The sequence below is a fragment of the Aulonocara stuartgranti genome (genome assembly GCF_965226115.1).
Source record: "Aulonocara stuartgranti genome assembly, chromosome: 22".
In the NCBI taxonomy this organism is placed as follows: domain Eukaryota; kingdom Metazoa; phylum Chordata; class Actinopteri; order Cichliformes; family Cichlidae; genus Aulonocara; species Aulonocara stuartgranti.
In genome coordinates this window covers 592,229-610,000 of record NC_138957.1, presented here as the reverse complement: position 1 = coordinate 610,000, position 17,772 = coordinate 592,229, and the positions used below count along the sequence as shown (strand labels likewise).

At 46.1% G+C, this 17,772-nt stretch overlaps 1 protein-coding gene across 1 annotated transcript; it reads right to left on the bottom strand.

Annotated features, from left to right (window-relative positions):
* Window positions 1-2,954: 2,954 nt before the first annotated feature.
* On the bottom strand, window positions 2,955-17,284 carry LOC309699422 (immunoglobulin superfamily DCC subclass member 3; the record flags this gene model as incomplete). The annotated part of the gene is given in 15 exon segments (XM_082522439.1): window positions 2,955-3,017; window positions 3,581-3,702; window positions 3,705-3,706; window positions 3,824-3,950; window positions 4,368-4,481; window positions 4,727-4,915; window positions 5,037-5,201; window positions 5,281-5,531; window positions 6,201-6,366; window positions 8,213-8,371; window positions 8,468-8,605; window positions 9,212-9,342; window positions 9,648-9,792; window positions 11,085-11,390; window positions 17,236-17,284. Coding segments are annotated over 15 exon segments (2,127 nt in total).
* Between the last annotated feature and the right edge of the window lie 488 nt (window positions 17,285-17,772).

Here is a 17,772-nt window from a genome sequence, read left to right as displayed (position 1 = left end):
TTGAACTAAGAACCTAAATAAAATCCTTCTGCCCTCCAAAACACAAACAGTACCGTTTGCAACAGTTTGTGCTCCAAAGGTTTTCTCTTTGTGTGTATTGTGCATGTTTCTGAAGATATTTCTGTACAAGCACATCACAGGTGAGAAATAAAGCAGTTAGTGTTTGGTTCCATATTGTACCAGTGATGGATTCGCCACACGGACAGGCTGGGCTAAATAAATAATGTAATTATTGATCACAGGGTCAGATCAGACAAATCGCTGGATAACAAAGCTCTGTATGCTTTGGCCCGGGTGAGCCACAGGTAGTACTGACACGGAGCAGAATACAGGATTAAACACAGTCAAATGTATTGTGTCTCTGTGTTCTTCTGTTATTGTGTCACTAGGACAGTTTATTCTGTGTAGCTGTGAAAGTGAGCGAGTGTTTAATAGGCTCAGAGTCACTGAAGAACACATGTGAAAGTCACAGCATGGTGTCCACCTGCTGCCTGTCTGCTCTGCATTTCCACACCTTTCATGTTGACCGGAGGACAGGCCCTCAGTCTCACCAGGTTAAAGCTCTTTGTAAAAATATAAGAGTAGAATACAAAGGTTTGGGGACGCTGAAGCACTTAGAATTATTAAAGCATTGTTTCTCCCTGGTTCTAGCAGCCAGTCTCTACTTCTCTACATTTTTCTGCCTTTTTGACCTTTTTCCTTCTAGTCGCTGCCTTTGGGCCATGTGTGAGTTTAATGCCTCAAACAACAGAAAGCTCACAACACTTGCTCGAAGGCTATCTCAGAGTAATGTCTAACAAACGTTTCCACGTCACTCTCACATGTATCAGAGGGAGAAAACATCTGAAAGGTCGTTGACTCTAATAACAATAATATTAATAATAATCAAACATTCGTTTTGGCACCGTTTCCTGTCACAGCAGGAAGAACAAAAGAAGCTAACATGTTCCTTTCAAATGGCACTACACACTTCATACTACAAAAACACTTTTTTGGTATCACATTTGTTTCACAGCTTTCATCTGCAACAATGGAAATGAAGAGAAAAGCCTTATTTCTTCTGGTGGTGTGAGCAAACCTTTGACACTCATGGGGTCGACTGGTGAACCTCGAGGGAGGGAAACCATTATCGTTAACGTGTCAGAGTCAAAGCTGGATTTTCCCAGTCGTTCTCGAATCACTGGGATTGCAATGCAAAAGGAAAAAAGTGATAATGTTTGCTTGCAGGACATTGATCGTCCTACGATATGCGTGTTCATTTTGACACAGTAAGAAACTCGTGTGGGTTTCATGACACAGCCTACAATTAAATAATTTCATGCAAAGAGCCAAACTGTAAGTAAGAACAACACAAAATCACAGTTTTCTTCTGTGGCTGCTGATATTCTTCTGAACCGAGAAAGAAGAAGACTTATGAGCTGAAAGCATTTCTTCACACTGCGTCTGCCCTCGAGGTTCAACCGCTGCTGGCTTTTACATATTTGTGCTATTTGGTCACATATTTCTTCAACATATTTGGCAAAAACTCAGCTAAAAAACAATCAGTATTCCTCATGGACATACAAAATTATTCAACATATCTTACATCTTCATATAGAGACATTTAAAAGTTAGAATCAGTGAAATCTGTGTCACTCCGCCTGGAGAGACTCGAACAAAAGCAAGAAAACAAACGATGTTTAAAGCACAGGTGTCCCACTTCCACGAGGAACAATCCAAAACTCAAAGTAAACCTATATTCTATAGTAAGTTTGAAATGAACACAAAGAAAACCATGAAATCTTTATATCTTTGGGTTTCATTCATCTTGGTTTTCATAAAAACTTTTTGGATAGGCGGCCAGTGTGAAACGTGGCGCTCGTCTGTGCATCCGGGCATGTGGCACAGTGAACGTCGGAGTCACTGAAGTCCCAGTTGACCAATTTGGCATCTAGAAAGTCAGCTTGGCAGCGTGGCCTCATCATTTTTTGGATTCAGTTATGCAGATTAACAAAGACAAGCTTCCCGTTTTGCTCGGTGGAGAGAAAAAGAGGACGCCTGGGTTGTTTCATCATGTTGTCCATGACATACTTCCAAATATGTCTTTGGAGGAAAAGCACGAACATCTTCTGATGTCACAAAAATGGAGAAATTCCACCAAAAGCATAAGAAGCTGAGGCTTGATGGAGGCTGAGACTGATGCTGCAGAGCTCCACATGCTCCTGCACAGTTCGGTCTGTGACTCACACCGGTCAGGTGTGCTCACTGACCAGAAGCCTTTACTTTTGGATGAGGTAGACTAGCATTAGCAGGCTCGGGCTAACTATAGAAAAGATGTTCCCATCAGAGTGAGGTAGCTTTCTTTGGAAGTGAGCAGCTTTGGGTGGAAGGAGCTGAGTTAACTGGTTCACACGACTCTTCCTAATGGCTTGTAATAGAAAATAGTTTCTCATCACACCGTCACCTCTGGAAGGTGTTCACAAAGGCCGCTATGTTTCTTTTTTTCCTTACTGTAGAGGAATAAAAGGCAAAGTCAAGAGTTTGTCACCACAGAGTGACGAGACCGTCTCCGTCAGGGTCGAGTTTTTGGCTTCATGCGAGGTTTAAAGTCCACATCATCACGTGTCAGTTTATCAGTGGCGATCTGAGAGGTAGAATATTTTGGTTTACGCCTTCCACTGAAAAAGTAACAGAAATGTTTGTGGTGCGAGACAGGACACAATCTGTGGTGACAACGGTTTTCAAAGGCTTTCTTCACGTGCACAGGCACGTGCACAGGCAATAAAGGCAATAAGCTTTGGTTTGAGGGAGGGAGTGGCTACTCTCAGGTTATTAGCAGCAGGTCTGGGGACACTAATGGTATGACTGAGCCTAACAAACCAAAGGTGGTGCTCTTTGGTGGGAGGTTCCTAGTGAATGGCTGACTGCTGGAGGACAGGGCAGGGGTGTGGCTGTTATGACATCACTGACCAGTGTTAGCCAGTGCCTGAGGCGTGCAAACCTGACGAATGTTGATCAATGATAACCTGGCAGACCACCTGCTCACAGGACAGAAGAGCACAACAGGAAGGGGACAGAAGAGGACACGTCACAGATCAGAAGCATGCATGTGCACTGCATCGCTGTGAGGCTGCACAAACAAGTCAGGTTTTCTCTTTGAGAACTAGAATCATTCAACAAAGTCTGGCTAAACCTTCTGTTTAATGTTTGTAACTCTTTTTGCACAAGAAGCTTTTCTCCAAACGTTTTAAGTAGAATGAGAAAAGCTATTGAGCAGATGCTATTTTTTAACTGGATCCATGTGTTTCCATTCTGTGTAAGGATGAACCAAACCAGCTGCAGTCAGTGTGAAAGCTTCACAGTGGCAGCTGATCTAGTCTGCAGTCACGGTTCCACAGCTGTCTCACGAACTTTACACTTTATTAGGAAACCTCGTGACTTTGAAGAGGGACAAACAACTCCTCTTCATGTCAGCTGAGTTTGGTAGTTAACCTGACTCAGCCGTCTGTGGTGGATGATGGAGTTAAAAGCACTAACATGTGAGCACCTTTAAATGTGTCTTATTATTATTATTATGCATGAGGTAAGATAAAGCGTGTACCTGAGATTCTCCTCTGGGGAGGGCCTCTCCATCTTTAGGGATGCCAGTGTGCACTGGTTGGATCCTCGATGGAGACCAGCTGTCCTGAGTCCCTTTACTGCAAAACAGACTGCAAACCAGGCCCAGCTGTGAGTGCGTATGCTGCACTGAGCTACATGTGATCATCAGTTAACAGGGATGAACTCTATTTATAAAATGAGCCAAAGAAGAACAAGAGAACGTGCACAGTGCATGGATGCATACTTGCGACGGTATCCAAACATGAGGAAGAGAACACAGAAGATGATGCAGGCGGTGCCGATATGGATGCCGATGACAATGCTGCCCAGCGAGGCCTCTCCATCCCTGCACTGACACAGACGGTCTCCTCCTGGAAACAAACCAAATATTACTGATGAACGTCCTCGTGGCTGAAACACAGCAGAGCCAGGTTCTGCCTCACTATCACTGCGCTCTTTGACAGCACCGTGAGCTCACATGTTTTTCAACTTAACCTGTCATAAATCATAAATCCTCATTTTTTCCTCGTGGTGCATCGTGCTTGTATTCTCATGAAGATTTGTCATATTACACGTTTATTTTGTTGTAGTTTGTACACATCCATGAATTAGTGCTGCAGGGTTAGTGGTGTCATTAGTTATTAAAGCTCGTTCTACCATTCAAATCTCTCACCAAACCCGCTTTTTTCAGTGTGTTTCCACAAATCGATTTTCATTTACTGATAATCGTTTGCAGTGTCTGCAGGAGCTGTTTGTTGCTGGAGTCGCAGACGTGTGCCGACACTCACCGGTGCTTTGGTCTCTCGCGCCCTCCTCTGCGAGTGACACCAGCCTCTTGGAGCAGTCGCTCTCTCCGTTCCCATTATAGGCAACCAGTTTGATTTCATACACTGCACCCGGTTCTAAAACAGATTCAGACGAGCTCAAACACAACGTTGTATAAAACTGAACAGAGGGAATAAAGGGACTGATGATGGACACAGATGTAAGACAGACAGGGCGGGACATTTTCAAAGGTGAGGACTGCTCAGAGTTTCATTTAATGTTGGATCTGGCTGTTGCTGAGTCGTGTGTTAGTGAAAAGTCTTACTGGTGAAGTGGTTAGTTTGCAGTACTGTGGTTACAGTGTGTCTATGTGCACACTTACCCAGGCTCGACATGGTGTGGGCATTAACGTAACAGGGCAGCTGAAGCGGGCTCTGGTACTCAGCGTGGGGGACCCTGCGGTACGACAGCCTGAAGCCCTCGACCATACCGGCCTTAGTGGGAAGTTCCCAGAGGACCTGTACGGCGCTGGAATTTAACACCTTGGTGAAGTAGGTAGGTGGAGCAGGCACTGCATGGAGGCAAAAGGACAGTGGTCAACTGGAAAAAGGCATTACTCACTGTGCTAAAGAAATGATAAAAACCAGTTTGGAAGACTGATCCCTGCTGGTCTCACTGTTTGGTGGTCTTACCGCCCCCTAAAGTAGTCACAGTCACAGTATGGGACTGCTGACTGGCTCCCATGGGCGAGTAGGCCTTCAGGTAAAGAGAGTAGGTGGTGGCTGGCTCCAGGTTGGTAACGTCGTGCTGAAAGTTGCCTTTACTGATGGCTTCCTGCAGCTCCAGACTGTCAGCCTCTAAATAACACACACACACACATTATGAGACTTAAGATCATAAGTTAATGGCAGCATGTGTGTGTGTGCTCACACTCACCTCCTATCTTGCGGATGTGCAGCACGTAGCCGATGATGCTCTCAGTGACGTTGGTGGGCGGCTGGTCCCAGCTGATCTGCAGGGCGTGCGTGGACACGGCTTTGGCCGTGAAGCCTCCTGGGGCATCGGGCAGATCCTTACCCTGCGCCACGGCCAGGCGGGCGCTGGCCTGGTTGGTACCGGCACTGTTCTCGGCAATGCACTGGTAGATAGCCTCGTCTTCCGAGCCGATACGGGTCAAAGCCAGAGTGCTGTAAGGACAACATACCCAACGAGTAAGCTGCTGTTACTTCACTGCGTGGGAAATGTGATGGTTCAGCAGTGAAAGCAAGTGTTAAACGTACTGCAGCTCCATCTGCTCTGCATCTAGCTGCTCTCACCTGTCAGTATTACTGTACTACTATATCTCTTGTATCTTCTCCATTGCAGAGTGACCACATGACTGCTAACACTGTGAGAAACACAACTTTGAGTAATGATTCTGTGTCCTGGAAAAATGCTTTAAAATACATTTAGATGAGGATGCAGATGAGCCTGAAGGACTGCACGTCAAAAGGTTCCAGTCAACAATCACAGAGGATTACGTTGGGATTTTACTCCTGGAATCAGTGGTGTTTATGGAAAATGTTGTAGTCTCCTGTGATGTTTCTGACACACTGTGACGGGGCTGAGCTCGGTGAGCGAGGACGGCACTGTCGCCTCACAGAAGGAGATGTTTTTGGTTTGAATGTCTCTGCGTGGAGACGGCACGTGCTCTGTATCTTTATGTGATCTCACTGTGACCGACACACACCGATCACATGAAGACTTCGGGGTCAGACGCTCTGGACACAGCGCTGTCACTCTGTGGGTCAAGTGTTAAAGCTAAAAAGGTTGAAGTATATCACAGATGGCGTTTTTGCACTCCCTGACTCACATACCTGTTGTTATTGGTAAGCTTGATGTTGTGTCCAGGCATCAGGACCTTGCCATTCTTCAGCCAAATGAGATGAGGCTCAGGGACACCCTGCGCCACACAGGTGAACACAGCACTGCCCCCTGCTGGTTTGGATACAGACTGTGGCCACTGCAGGAACTCAGGAGGAGCTGAGGTGGAACAGACGGAGGTGAGACCGAGAGCAGACAGCAAAACAGAATCACAGCGTAAACCTGAAGCACATCCCGTCCACTGTATGAATGCACATCGGACTGCAGAGGAGCATCTGCCAGGCTGAAGAGCGTTTAAAGATCATTCTGCTTCATTACAATCTGGTTCTTATTTTATTAGCCTTAATGCACCGCACAGAAAAATGCTGCAAAAGCACACAAAACCAAAGGGAAGTGTTCGTGGGGAGATGTTAGCGTGACGGAAACCAAAACATGTGAAGGACGGCCTGAGACACCCTTTAGAGAAGCGGACGGTGCCGTGACGGTTCAGGTATCACCCTGTCCCTGTGTGTGTGGGGGGGGCATGCCTTACATGCCCAGTTATACTGAATAAACTTTATCAACCACCTGCACAGCTGTATTAACAGATTTACTGTTTGCTTATTGTTTTTCACGCGTTGGCCACTTGTGTGGTGTCCCGTTCCCTCCTGTTAACAGCAAACCTGATGTATGTGCACTAAAACATCACACCTTGCTGTTGTTGCTGTCCTGATACTTTATGCCTTCTACATTGTTAATTATGCTTCCAAGTAATGAGGAACATAACGCACAGGGACACATTTTATTGAAAAATGTTAAGGTTAGTGGAAGCGTATTTTTTACTGCTGCTCTGCTTGTAAATGACTTATTCTGTCTCCTTCTGCCTCTCTGCCCTCCACGCCTACTCCTCCATCCAACTGTTTTCAGAGACATGTGTCCTTATTACTCCGGTCTAGGTCATGGGTCAAAGATCGCAGGTCATTCCCTCCCCCTTGCAACCCCCACCTGCCCCCTGTATTGTTGTCCTGCACGTTTTGTTTCCCCATATGTGGTCTTTGTCCCTGCATCCTGGCCACAGAACAACAGCTGATTTCAGCCGGACGATGGAAAGATTCACACATTTAAACTCCTCAGCTGACTCCACTATCACAAACACTGCAGACGTTTTCCAAAAGTGATTTTAGTGGAAACAGAACAAACTGAATTACAAACTAAATAAATGAATGAATACATCAGAGATGATGTATTGATAAATGATTTAGAGCGATGTGGAGCAGACAGAGCAGCTCAAACTGGCTCCAGTAGTAGCACAGTGAATATTTAACACACTATATTTTAAAATTTGAGAGACAAAAAGGACGTGAATACAAACACTGGTGTTTGAAAATGATACTTGTTAAAGACGAGGCTTCACGGCATGTTTAAACCTTTCTGAGAATACAAACCATCAAGTTTTCATTGTGTGTTAATTTGGGTTTTTTTTTAATTAAACAACTTAATTGATCCGAAAATAACTGAATTCAGTTTTTTACTTAATTCTACTGATTGACTTTTATTTTCCCAAAGTTTCATTTTCAGCAGCCTGTGACTGAGAACAGCTAATGAGCATCATTAGACTCAGAATATGGACACGTGCAGGGTGATGGATGAAAGCACGTCCACCCCCAACTGCAAGTCAGTCGGCCTCGCTCAGTCCCTCCCCCACCAAAGAGCCGGGGGCACAGACCCCCCCCCCCTCACGCAGGGACAGGAGCCGTGCTAACTGAACACATCTTAGCTCACATATCTTACAGCTGGTTAACAATAAGTGTGACCACAGGTCTGAGCATTTATCCACATTACCTGTCATGTAAGTGTAACATGTAAACTACTTTCTAAATGCCGATCATAAATCTATCTGTACTGGACACAGACTACCTACTACACAGACACCTGACAGGCACAGTGAAGAAGTGTTGGACAGTCAGCGGTCAGTACTGAGGGGTGGGTGCTAAAGAGCACGTCAGCGGTCCCCGTACATCCTCACCTTGTACCACGAGGCGTCCGAGTGCAGTGCGCCTCATCCTGGTGCCGGGCCGGTTGGCAGCGCACACATACACACCAGAGTGCTGCAGGGATACGTCTGAGATCATCAGGTTCCCTGTCCCGAGAACCTGGATGCCCTCCACCCCAATGGAGCGCCCGTCTGATGGACACACGGACACAGAAATAGTTCATGAAATCAAACCTTTGTGGCTTGTCAATCTTTTTTTCACATTCTGCTGGGATGCTACAGGGCTACCTAGCCTGCTCCAGGAAACAATGGGCCTTGGGTTTCCTGTGGCGATACACTCCAAGATGGCGGTCTGATGGACCGTGATGGTCAGATTCTGAGGTCCTGACAGGATCACGGGCTCCTTGTAGGTTCTTGGAGTCCCACCTGGAAGGTGAGGAGACACAAAAAGAGAGTATGGAACCAATGACGTCGGGACGAGGAGTGTATAGTGTGAGTGTAATACACAGCAGTAGTATACAGCTGTGTTTAGTATATAATGCACTGGTTTTACTCCCAGTGACTGTTGACGTAGCCAATCAGCAGATTCATGTGGAAGTATCACAGGCAGTGTATATGTGATATACGGTAAGGTCCCTACCATCACAGCCACGTGGAGCGGTCAGTGAGTACTTACATAGATGTGGGATTGTCCTTGTGGCTCTAAACTTGCAGCTTTGACATCACTGCATAAACCCTGCAGCACTGTTAACAGTGGAAGCGCCCTGCACACCTCAGATGTTATGAAATGTAGCATTAGAAACATTAGAAACATTAGAAACAACGTCGTGTTTGGGCTGAGGGCTGTTGCTGGGAACGACTCAGGTTGTGGTGACAGTTACATGGACACTCGTGTGATTGGAGTTCTACAGTCTCTGGTTACAGATCAAAGATGTGATCATGTACTCTTGGACTGTGCTCATGCAGGCGCTAACCCCCGCCGCTCATATCCCAGCCGTACTGTAACAGCTTGGGGATCACGAGTCCACCTACCAGTAACATTGAGCGTGGCTTCGTGGCTGTAACGAGTGTTGGCGATGTTGGTGGCAACACAGCGGAAAACCCCTGCATCCGCCTTTCTCACACCTGTCACCTGGAGGATGCCCATTGGTAGGAGAGTGTACCTGGACAGGTAAGAGAAGCTGAGTGAAGCTGAGGCACTAAACATCATTATTAATTACTGTCTTGTCCTATACAATTTCCTATTCTGTCAAATTACAAAAGAGGTGAAAGGAAGAAAAAAGCTCCCCGTCTTTCTTCTTAGAAGGAACGTCATTTATCTTTCCAATGAATTCTGCTTACACATGAACATTAGATGTAATGTGACTCAGGCTAACAGAAAAGCTACCAGAGCAGTTACATGTGGTCCTTTACACCACATATCACAGTCCACGATACATGTGTTGGTGTGTGTTGAGTCTGAGTTTACCTGCTGTCAGTGGTGTTGAGCAGCACTCGGTCTTTTTCCCATGTGATTCTGGCTTCAGGTACTCCATTGATCTGACACTGGAATCGAGCGACTCCTCCCTCGTCCACAGACATTGATGCAGGGTGTGTGTGGAACTTAGGAAGAGCTGGAGAGCCAATCACACAAAGAGAAAAACAGTGCACACAACTGTTGAACATCTGTAAAGTCTGTGGGGAGTCAGGCAGCAGGACATGTGTGGACTGTGTCTGTGATTAGAAATAGCTTTATGATCTATTTAATGGTTTTTCAGCCTTTCTTACTGTAAGACTGACCTTTTCACATGCAGCTTGTATGCTAACCATGTTCCTGTGAGTAATATAAATTTGGTGCCCACACACAACCATGCTGGGCTGCTTTGAAATGGGGCCATAACCAATAAGGCGGAATTCAATAGATATGCCCTGTAAATGAGATAGCATCACCATGGCAACTCCTTGCATTAAAGCAAGACCACCTCAAGATAATAAGCTATAATTCTGCTGGTTTAACCATAAACTCTGTGTTTACTGGTTAGAACAAAGGCGTGAGCTCCAGGAGGAGGAGTGTACACTGATGCACGATGTGTGTGTGTGTGTGTGTGTGTGTGTGTGTGTGTGTGTGTGTGTGTGTGTGTGTGTGTGTGTGTGTGTGAGTGTGTGCATATGGGACAAAAAAAGTCAAAGTACCTTTGACAGAGAAAGGTCAAAGTGCACTGACTGCAGCAGAGCCTCCGACGTTCACACTGAAATTCTTGGGTTTTCTTTCCTTCTCTGACTGCTTCGCTTTAACTAAGATACATTAAACCAGCACTGCAACAGCTGGGAAATCTAATGTGACGTTGGGTGTCTCAGCATCTTATCAAATACATCAACATTGCTGTGTAACACAACATTAGTGGTCTTAAAAACCTAAATCTGGGTTGCTTTGTTTAACCCGCCAGATCAGAATGCTCCTCCTCAGTGAGCATGCTCAGACCACCCAGCACCACCTTATATGGTAAATGGTAAATGGCCTGTATTTATATAGCGCCTTACTAGTCCCTAAGGACCCCAAAGCGCTTTACATATCCAGTCATCCACCCATTCACACACACATTCACACACTGGTGATGGCAAGCTACATTGTAGCCACAGCCACCCTGGGGCGCACTGACAGAGGCGAGGCTGCCGGACACTGGCGCCACCGGGCCCTCTGACCACCACCAGTAGGCAACGGGTGAAGTGTCTTGCCCAAGGACACAACGACCGAGACTGTCCAAGCCGGGGCTCGAACCGGCAACCTTCCGATTACAAGACAAACTCCCAACTCTTGAGCCACGATCGCCCTTCCTGCACCTAAATGTGTTTTCCTAACATCTCAGCTGCTAAAGCTGTGTGTGTTGCTGAAGTATGTGGAGGTTATAACATTCTTGTCACTTACATGCGAGGTGGACTTTGGCCTTGCGGCTGACGAGCAGGCCGTAACGGTTCTGTGCAGCGCAGTCGTACTCGCCCATGTCTGCATCGCTGCCCTCTCTGCGTTTCTGGAAGCTCTTTATTAGCAGCGTGCCATTCTCTTGCACTCGGACCCGTGGGGTACTGGGTACGGGCGCTCCGTTCTTGCGCCACGTAATTGCGATGGGTTCCTCACCCTGGACCTGACAGTCCAGCATGAGTGGCCGATCCCTCACCGCAATCACGTCCGTGGGTTCTACCAAGAAAGAAAGCTCAGAGGCCCAGCAGCCGCCTGCAGACAGAGGAAAGACAAAGCTTTTACTGTCATTTATTTATTCTGTAAATAAAATGTATTTTAACTATAATTTCCAACCCAATACATATCCTTTGTGGATGTGCTGGGAAGTTTTAGAGGGGCCAAAACATCTTATTTATATTTATACAGACGGTCCTCTGAGGTGGGCTCACTGTAGTGCATTTTTATGACATTGTAACAGGAAGCATAAAAGAAAATAAAGTAAACATAAAGTGAAACTATCTGGATGCTGGTTTAGCTCCGTGTGTGAGCAGGTGATCACCTGCTGTATGGCTGTAAAGCAGCGTCTTTCCCAGTCATCTCTACTTACTATCAAAACAATGTAACTGCCTCTGGATGCAGGCTGGCTGGAGGAGAACTGGAGGTCTGATGGTGTCCTATTGTAAACTATCTGAAACAGAGGCTGTCACCACTTCCTGACTCGAATTATAGCTGAATAATATCCAAATGATCACACACACAGCTCTAACTCGATAGATGACAGATGAGGATTTGTGGCCTGTGATGATTTTATTGCAGTCACAGTGGAGGCTGAATGCCACTGAGCTGTGGAGGAGAACACTGGTGGGGTCGCTGGGGTCAAGTTGGGAGACCCTCCATTGAAGCAGGGCCCAGTAGAGACAATGGCATTGTGACCATGCTTATTTGCACCCAACCCCCAGTTATTTCTTCTTGTTGGCCAACACACAACCAGGGCACCATCTGCCCTTCTTATGCTCCCCTCCACCCATCGACTGTCATTCATATCTGTGTCTGAGGTGACTTTCCCATGCTCCCAGATCTCCTTCCTCGCCGTGTCCCGTCTCTGCGGTGACCTCGGGAAACCTCAGTCTTTGTTGTTTTCTTTCAGCCTTCAGAACATTGAACCCTTGCATTGGCTGCCCTCTGTCCGGCTGTGAAGCATTAGCATTAACTGCACTTGAACTTGCAACATATCTCATCATTGTCACCGAGGATTCTCGTAACCGGCTGGACTAAACATGCAATACAACCGGCCACAGTGACAGCCCACACAGCAGCCTGAATTTGAACTTTAGTCTGTTTTGGTATTTAATTGCAGTTCAGTGTGTTTAATTTGTCAGTGTACGTTTATATTCTCACAGATTTTGAGTTTTCATCTAACACAGGTAACATATAAGTGCAGAAAGCTCTTCCTGTCTATCATCATTCAGCAGATATGTCAAAAAGAAGAAGCTGCAGAACTCAAGTCTTTACTCGTTTATTCAACGTGTAACGTCCAGCATCTGCACCTTGTAGTGAGGATGAGTCACAACAGAAACTCGACATCACTAAAACAGAAGACGAAAAGTTCCCAGTGTCCAAGCTCAGACTGTGCGTCCACTGTGGGATCGTGTTTGCGTCACGTCAGCGTGCTTGAATGTAACCTGCAGTGGGAGCATTAACGTGCTGTAGCTAACATGACTGACTCTGTCCCAGGTCACTCAGTCACTCAGTCATGACCTCGGGTCCTGTTCACTGAAGCACAAACATGTCATAGACTGTATCATAACATAGTTTGGTAATATTACATATAAAGTGGACATGTTTGCTGCAGTTCCTCTGCACATGAACAACCCTGTGATGTTACTGGCGTTCAGGTTTTATCAGAGTCAGATTTTAAACCTTCCACGGAGCTGCTGCCCGTCCTCATGATCTCTGTCGCTGCTCTGACTGATGTGCTGAATCCAGAAACGAGCGTCCGCCCTCATGCTAATGAGAAATCTCTCCCTCAGCAGATGCTCTTAGCAGATACGACTGTGGCTCTTCGGGTCAGCTGTCTCGGGGGGGTAACAGCCCCTCTGAGATCCACATCTCTCAGGCCTAGTGGGGGCTCGCACCTTCTGTGGGTTTAATTATTGAACACAGTGTCTGAGGCTGTGATATCTAATAGTAAGTATTATAAGCTATGTCTTAATCAGACTGCTGAAGGCCTGTCACAGAAGACCAATGAGGAGTGCCAACAGCACCTGAGAACATGTGTATGAAAGTGATCAGTGTGGGGTCAGCGACCCACTGTGACAGGACTAAACTTTATCTGAGCCTCGACCAGAAGACGCCTGAGTCTCACACTTTGGTCAAAGCTGAGTTTTGATCTCATCTGTGGGAGAAAAGTCTCCGAACGTTGTCTGTTCGTTTGTTCACAGTCAGTGAGTCATAGACCACAGCGTTTCCACATGCAGTCTCTGTGCTGTCGTCACAGAGACAAACCCACTGTAATCATCTACCTGAGGTGGTGACACCTCCATGTGCTGTTTGTAACCTTTGAAGCATCCGAGTCATCAGCGACTCATCAGCAGCTGTCTAACTTCGTGTGGTCCGGTGTGCACCAGCAGTGTGCACCATCACCAGCAGCTCTTTATGAATATGATGGTAAATAGTGTCCTGTGTTTGTCCAGCAGACTGGTCTCTCCTTTATACCAGAACAGCCTCAGTCTGAGGTGAGCATGCCCCCCCACAGGCATCATCCAGCCCCCTTAATGTCACCTTTGTGTCACATTGTTTCACACTGTACAGTTAACATGAGGTCTTTGTCCGTGTGGACGTGACAGAATATCAAATACAGTAATATTTTGTATAAACTGTTATTAGAAACATGTCCATTGTTGTTATTGAGCTTCATATCAGCAAGAAGCTGGATAAATATCACCTGATCATCTGTCGAGAAGGAAGTGAAACAGGATTCAATAACTCTTTTTTTTCACTCCTCGATACGTAAACCAAGTCACGTGGAGCCAAACGGCCTTTTAATAGCATTTCCTACACGACCTTCTGTATATCGTTTACATTATGAACATAAACTGAACAAAACAAAGAAAAGTAAACACGCTTACATCATCACAAAGAGACGTGAAGCACTGAGCTGACTGAACCAGAGGATTCATATGAGGTGAGCTCTGTGCCCTGAGCGGCCGACACACAGAAGCAGGACGATGAACTACAAAGACTTTAATAATTATAAGATGAAGGCTGCAGTCAAACTGAGGTCGCAGCATCACAGACTGCTGAGTTCAATCTGTGAACTTAATGAGATTTTTTAAGGGAGGAGGTTGTCCAGCAACCCCCACACTAGCACCCCATACTTGTGACCTCAAGCCCTTCAAGGGCTTGAGGTCACAGAGAGTCAGAGGTGCGGAGGATGGATATGTAGATGAGGGTTGGGGGGTTGGTACCCCAGCCTGAGCGACCCACCCGGCCTTCTGCTGCTATTGTTTAACAAGACTGCTGCCCCTGAACTTCACACGTCTCTCACCAGCCCCCCAAAGCCTCCAAACACTGACAACATGGATTTTACTAGATGTGACTGCAGGGTTTTTAGGAACTGTTCCCCTCAGATGCTAAACATGAACATGCTGAGGCCTTTTTCCTTCATCACAGTGAAGCAGACATAAAATCTACAGTGCACTCCAGCTGTTGTTGTGATTTGGCACTATATAAATACAACTGCATTCAAAGCCTTGAGTTTGTATTTAAACTGTGGTTTTCCAATGTTGTTTAAAATGTGAGGCCAAAAGAGATGTTGGTGGAGTCCATCACTGAGTCAGAGGGCGAGTCTGTGTGAATGACACATGGTGCAGTAAGAGCTTTGAGGGCATATAATTTACCAAACTCAGCAACACCAGAAGACGAGCAGAGGAGACAGCTAGAGTACGATCACAGAGCAATCCACAGTTCAGCAGAACAGCCTCACAACATTTAACCGAGTGAGGATCGGCGTCGACGTCGTGAATCAAAATGTTCTCATATAACCTCAGTGGAGTCCTTAAACTCCACTCAGTGTACGCTTATGTGACATGAAAAGTGTCTAAACCGTACAGTGGATTTCAAAGTTAGCACCAGATTAAATTAACCTGCTGAGGTTACCTATGTGTAGCCTAATCCTGAGGCCTCTGCATCCAAGGGCTCGATTTTTAATAGGAAGTCAATCAATAAGCTTCAGCTTGTAGTCACATTTGATAAGCTTTGTGTTCACACATGAAGGCTGCAGTAAGCTTTGTTTACTCCAACACAACAGTGCTCATCAGACTGAACACGATGATGATGATGATGATGCACCTCTACAAAATAAATGCATTCTTTGATTTGAAATCAGGAGACTTGAAATACGCAGGAAGCTGAATCTCCTGGTTGTCCTGCTTCGTGTTATAAACTCGACACAAACAGAAATGCAGTGACGTGTTTCAGCTTCAGCAGCTTCATTCACATCTGTGGATATCTTCCAAAATGATTGTGTTTTAGACAGGAAGAGATATTTTACTGTGAAAGGGAGGATTAACTGTATAACAAGAGGTACGTGTCAAGTCCATCGTCTGAGCTGAAAACATCAGCAGCAGATCTGATCCAGGAGCAGCTCGACAGAGACGAGGGACAAAGCTTTTTAAAACCTCATTATGGCCCAATGTCAGGCTTTCAACTGAAGCTGCAATGACGCTGTTTCATGTCATGATGCACAGACACACGACCTGCTGGTAGAAAGAGTTTGTGTGCTCGTTACAAGCAGCTTCTCACACGGCGATGCTGAAGCTGAAAGACGACTTTGCAGCCTTTCATCTGCTGTCTCTGAGACTAAGTGGCACAGCTGTGCTACTGTACTGCATAGAAATATGCAAAACAAGCCAACCAGTAAATGAGACTAACTGGGCCCACGAAGGCGTCCGTGCACGGTGGCAGGGCACGCTGCGGTGCTGTAAACATTAGCCTGAGCTCTCCAGAGATTGAGATGTTAACATTTGTATGTTTCACTTCAGGAAACAGAGCCACCGCACACCCATTGTTGTGGATTAAACCAGTGGGAGCGTGAGGGGGTGGAGGGCGGAGGAGGATTACCTTATAGTCACATATCTTTAATAAAGGCTCAATGTGAGCGCAGACTGCTGCAGTGTTATGGAGATGAAGGTGTAGGGGTGAGGTCAGTGAAGACTGAGCACTTCTGGAAGGCTATTGTCCTTCTGCACCCCCCACCCCCTCACAGACTGCTCTGGTGACCCAGAAAGCCGACCCCCTCCACAGGGTCAGAGGTCACTGACTCTCAGCTCGTTCTGTGTCTGAGTTAAGGACAGAAATCAAACTGCTTTGAACCTGCTGTGCTTTCCCCAAAAGCTCTGCAGGTTTCTGCATCACGACTAAATATCAATGAAAACTTCATTTTTTCTTTTAGATTTTCAGTTTTATTTGAATGTGTAGAAAAACAGATGTGTGACATGTGTGTGCTGTGAATAGAAAGAGCTGATGTTTGTTAGTGGAATATTAATAATCACACCCAAATTACTCTGCAGAGTGGAGACGAACCCCATTAACCCCACCCCCACCACACCACCCAAACTGATATCCATTCAACGCTGAACCATCAGCATTGAAAATGTGTTGATTGGAGGAAAAGTGGGATAATTTACATCAAATCTGAAACAAGTTTAGTTATATCATCGGTTTATTATCGTCTGACAGGCTCGTGTTCCACAACAATACAGATATTTACTGTATTTATTATAAAGGATATTAATATTGTGATGTTTTATAAAATGCTGTCGATCTTTTGCATTGAGTCACTTCCACACTCACCAGCTTTGAGTGGGATAATCCACCGGTCTGTTTCCACACCGTGTGACTCTCGTGTCCACCTGCAGCCTGTGCAGGTCTTTATGAAACTTAAGGACAAACTAACAGCAGCACTTACCGATGAGCATACTTGATTATCAAATGACAAAATGTTCTGCCCATTAATCACCATGAAACTGAACTAATATCAGTGTACAAACTCATAGAGCAGCAATCACACCATAATGTGTGAATATGTGCCAGTGCAGGTGAAGAGAGGTCTACTCACTGAAACTGTAGAAGGCTGTGAGCCAGCTGAGGAAGGTCACTAGTTTCATTCTGGTCTCCAGCGTCCTCGCTGTTAAAGCTTCTCACCCCGCGAAACCCCAAAATCCAAAAGAGGAAAAAGTCAAGCGGACAGCCAGTTCCTTCTGTGCTCTCCTGCTCCGTGTGCTCTTTGGTAGCATAAACGGACACGTTCTGTGTCAGATCATTGCTCTTCTTCTGTCCTTCTCAGCATTCAGCCTCCACAAGGTTCATGTTCAAAGCTACTCTGAGCATCGGGCGAGGAAGAGACCTCAGCGTGGACAGAGCTCATTAGTTATTCTGCTTCATTGTTGTCAGTGAATGGACACTGACACCGAGGTTTGTGGCAGGTTTGCGTCCTACCAACCAATCACAGCCCCAGAACAACAGAAGGGTGGTAGCTCAGCCCGGGAGCCGTGATTGATAATCGTTTACAGAGAGCTCTTCTGGTTGGCCGCTGCCTGATGGACCAGCTGTGGCCTGAGCCGGAAACCCCTCGCAGGCTGGCTGGAGTTGTGAT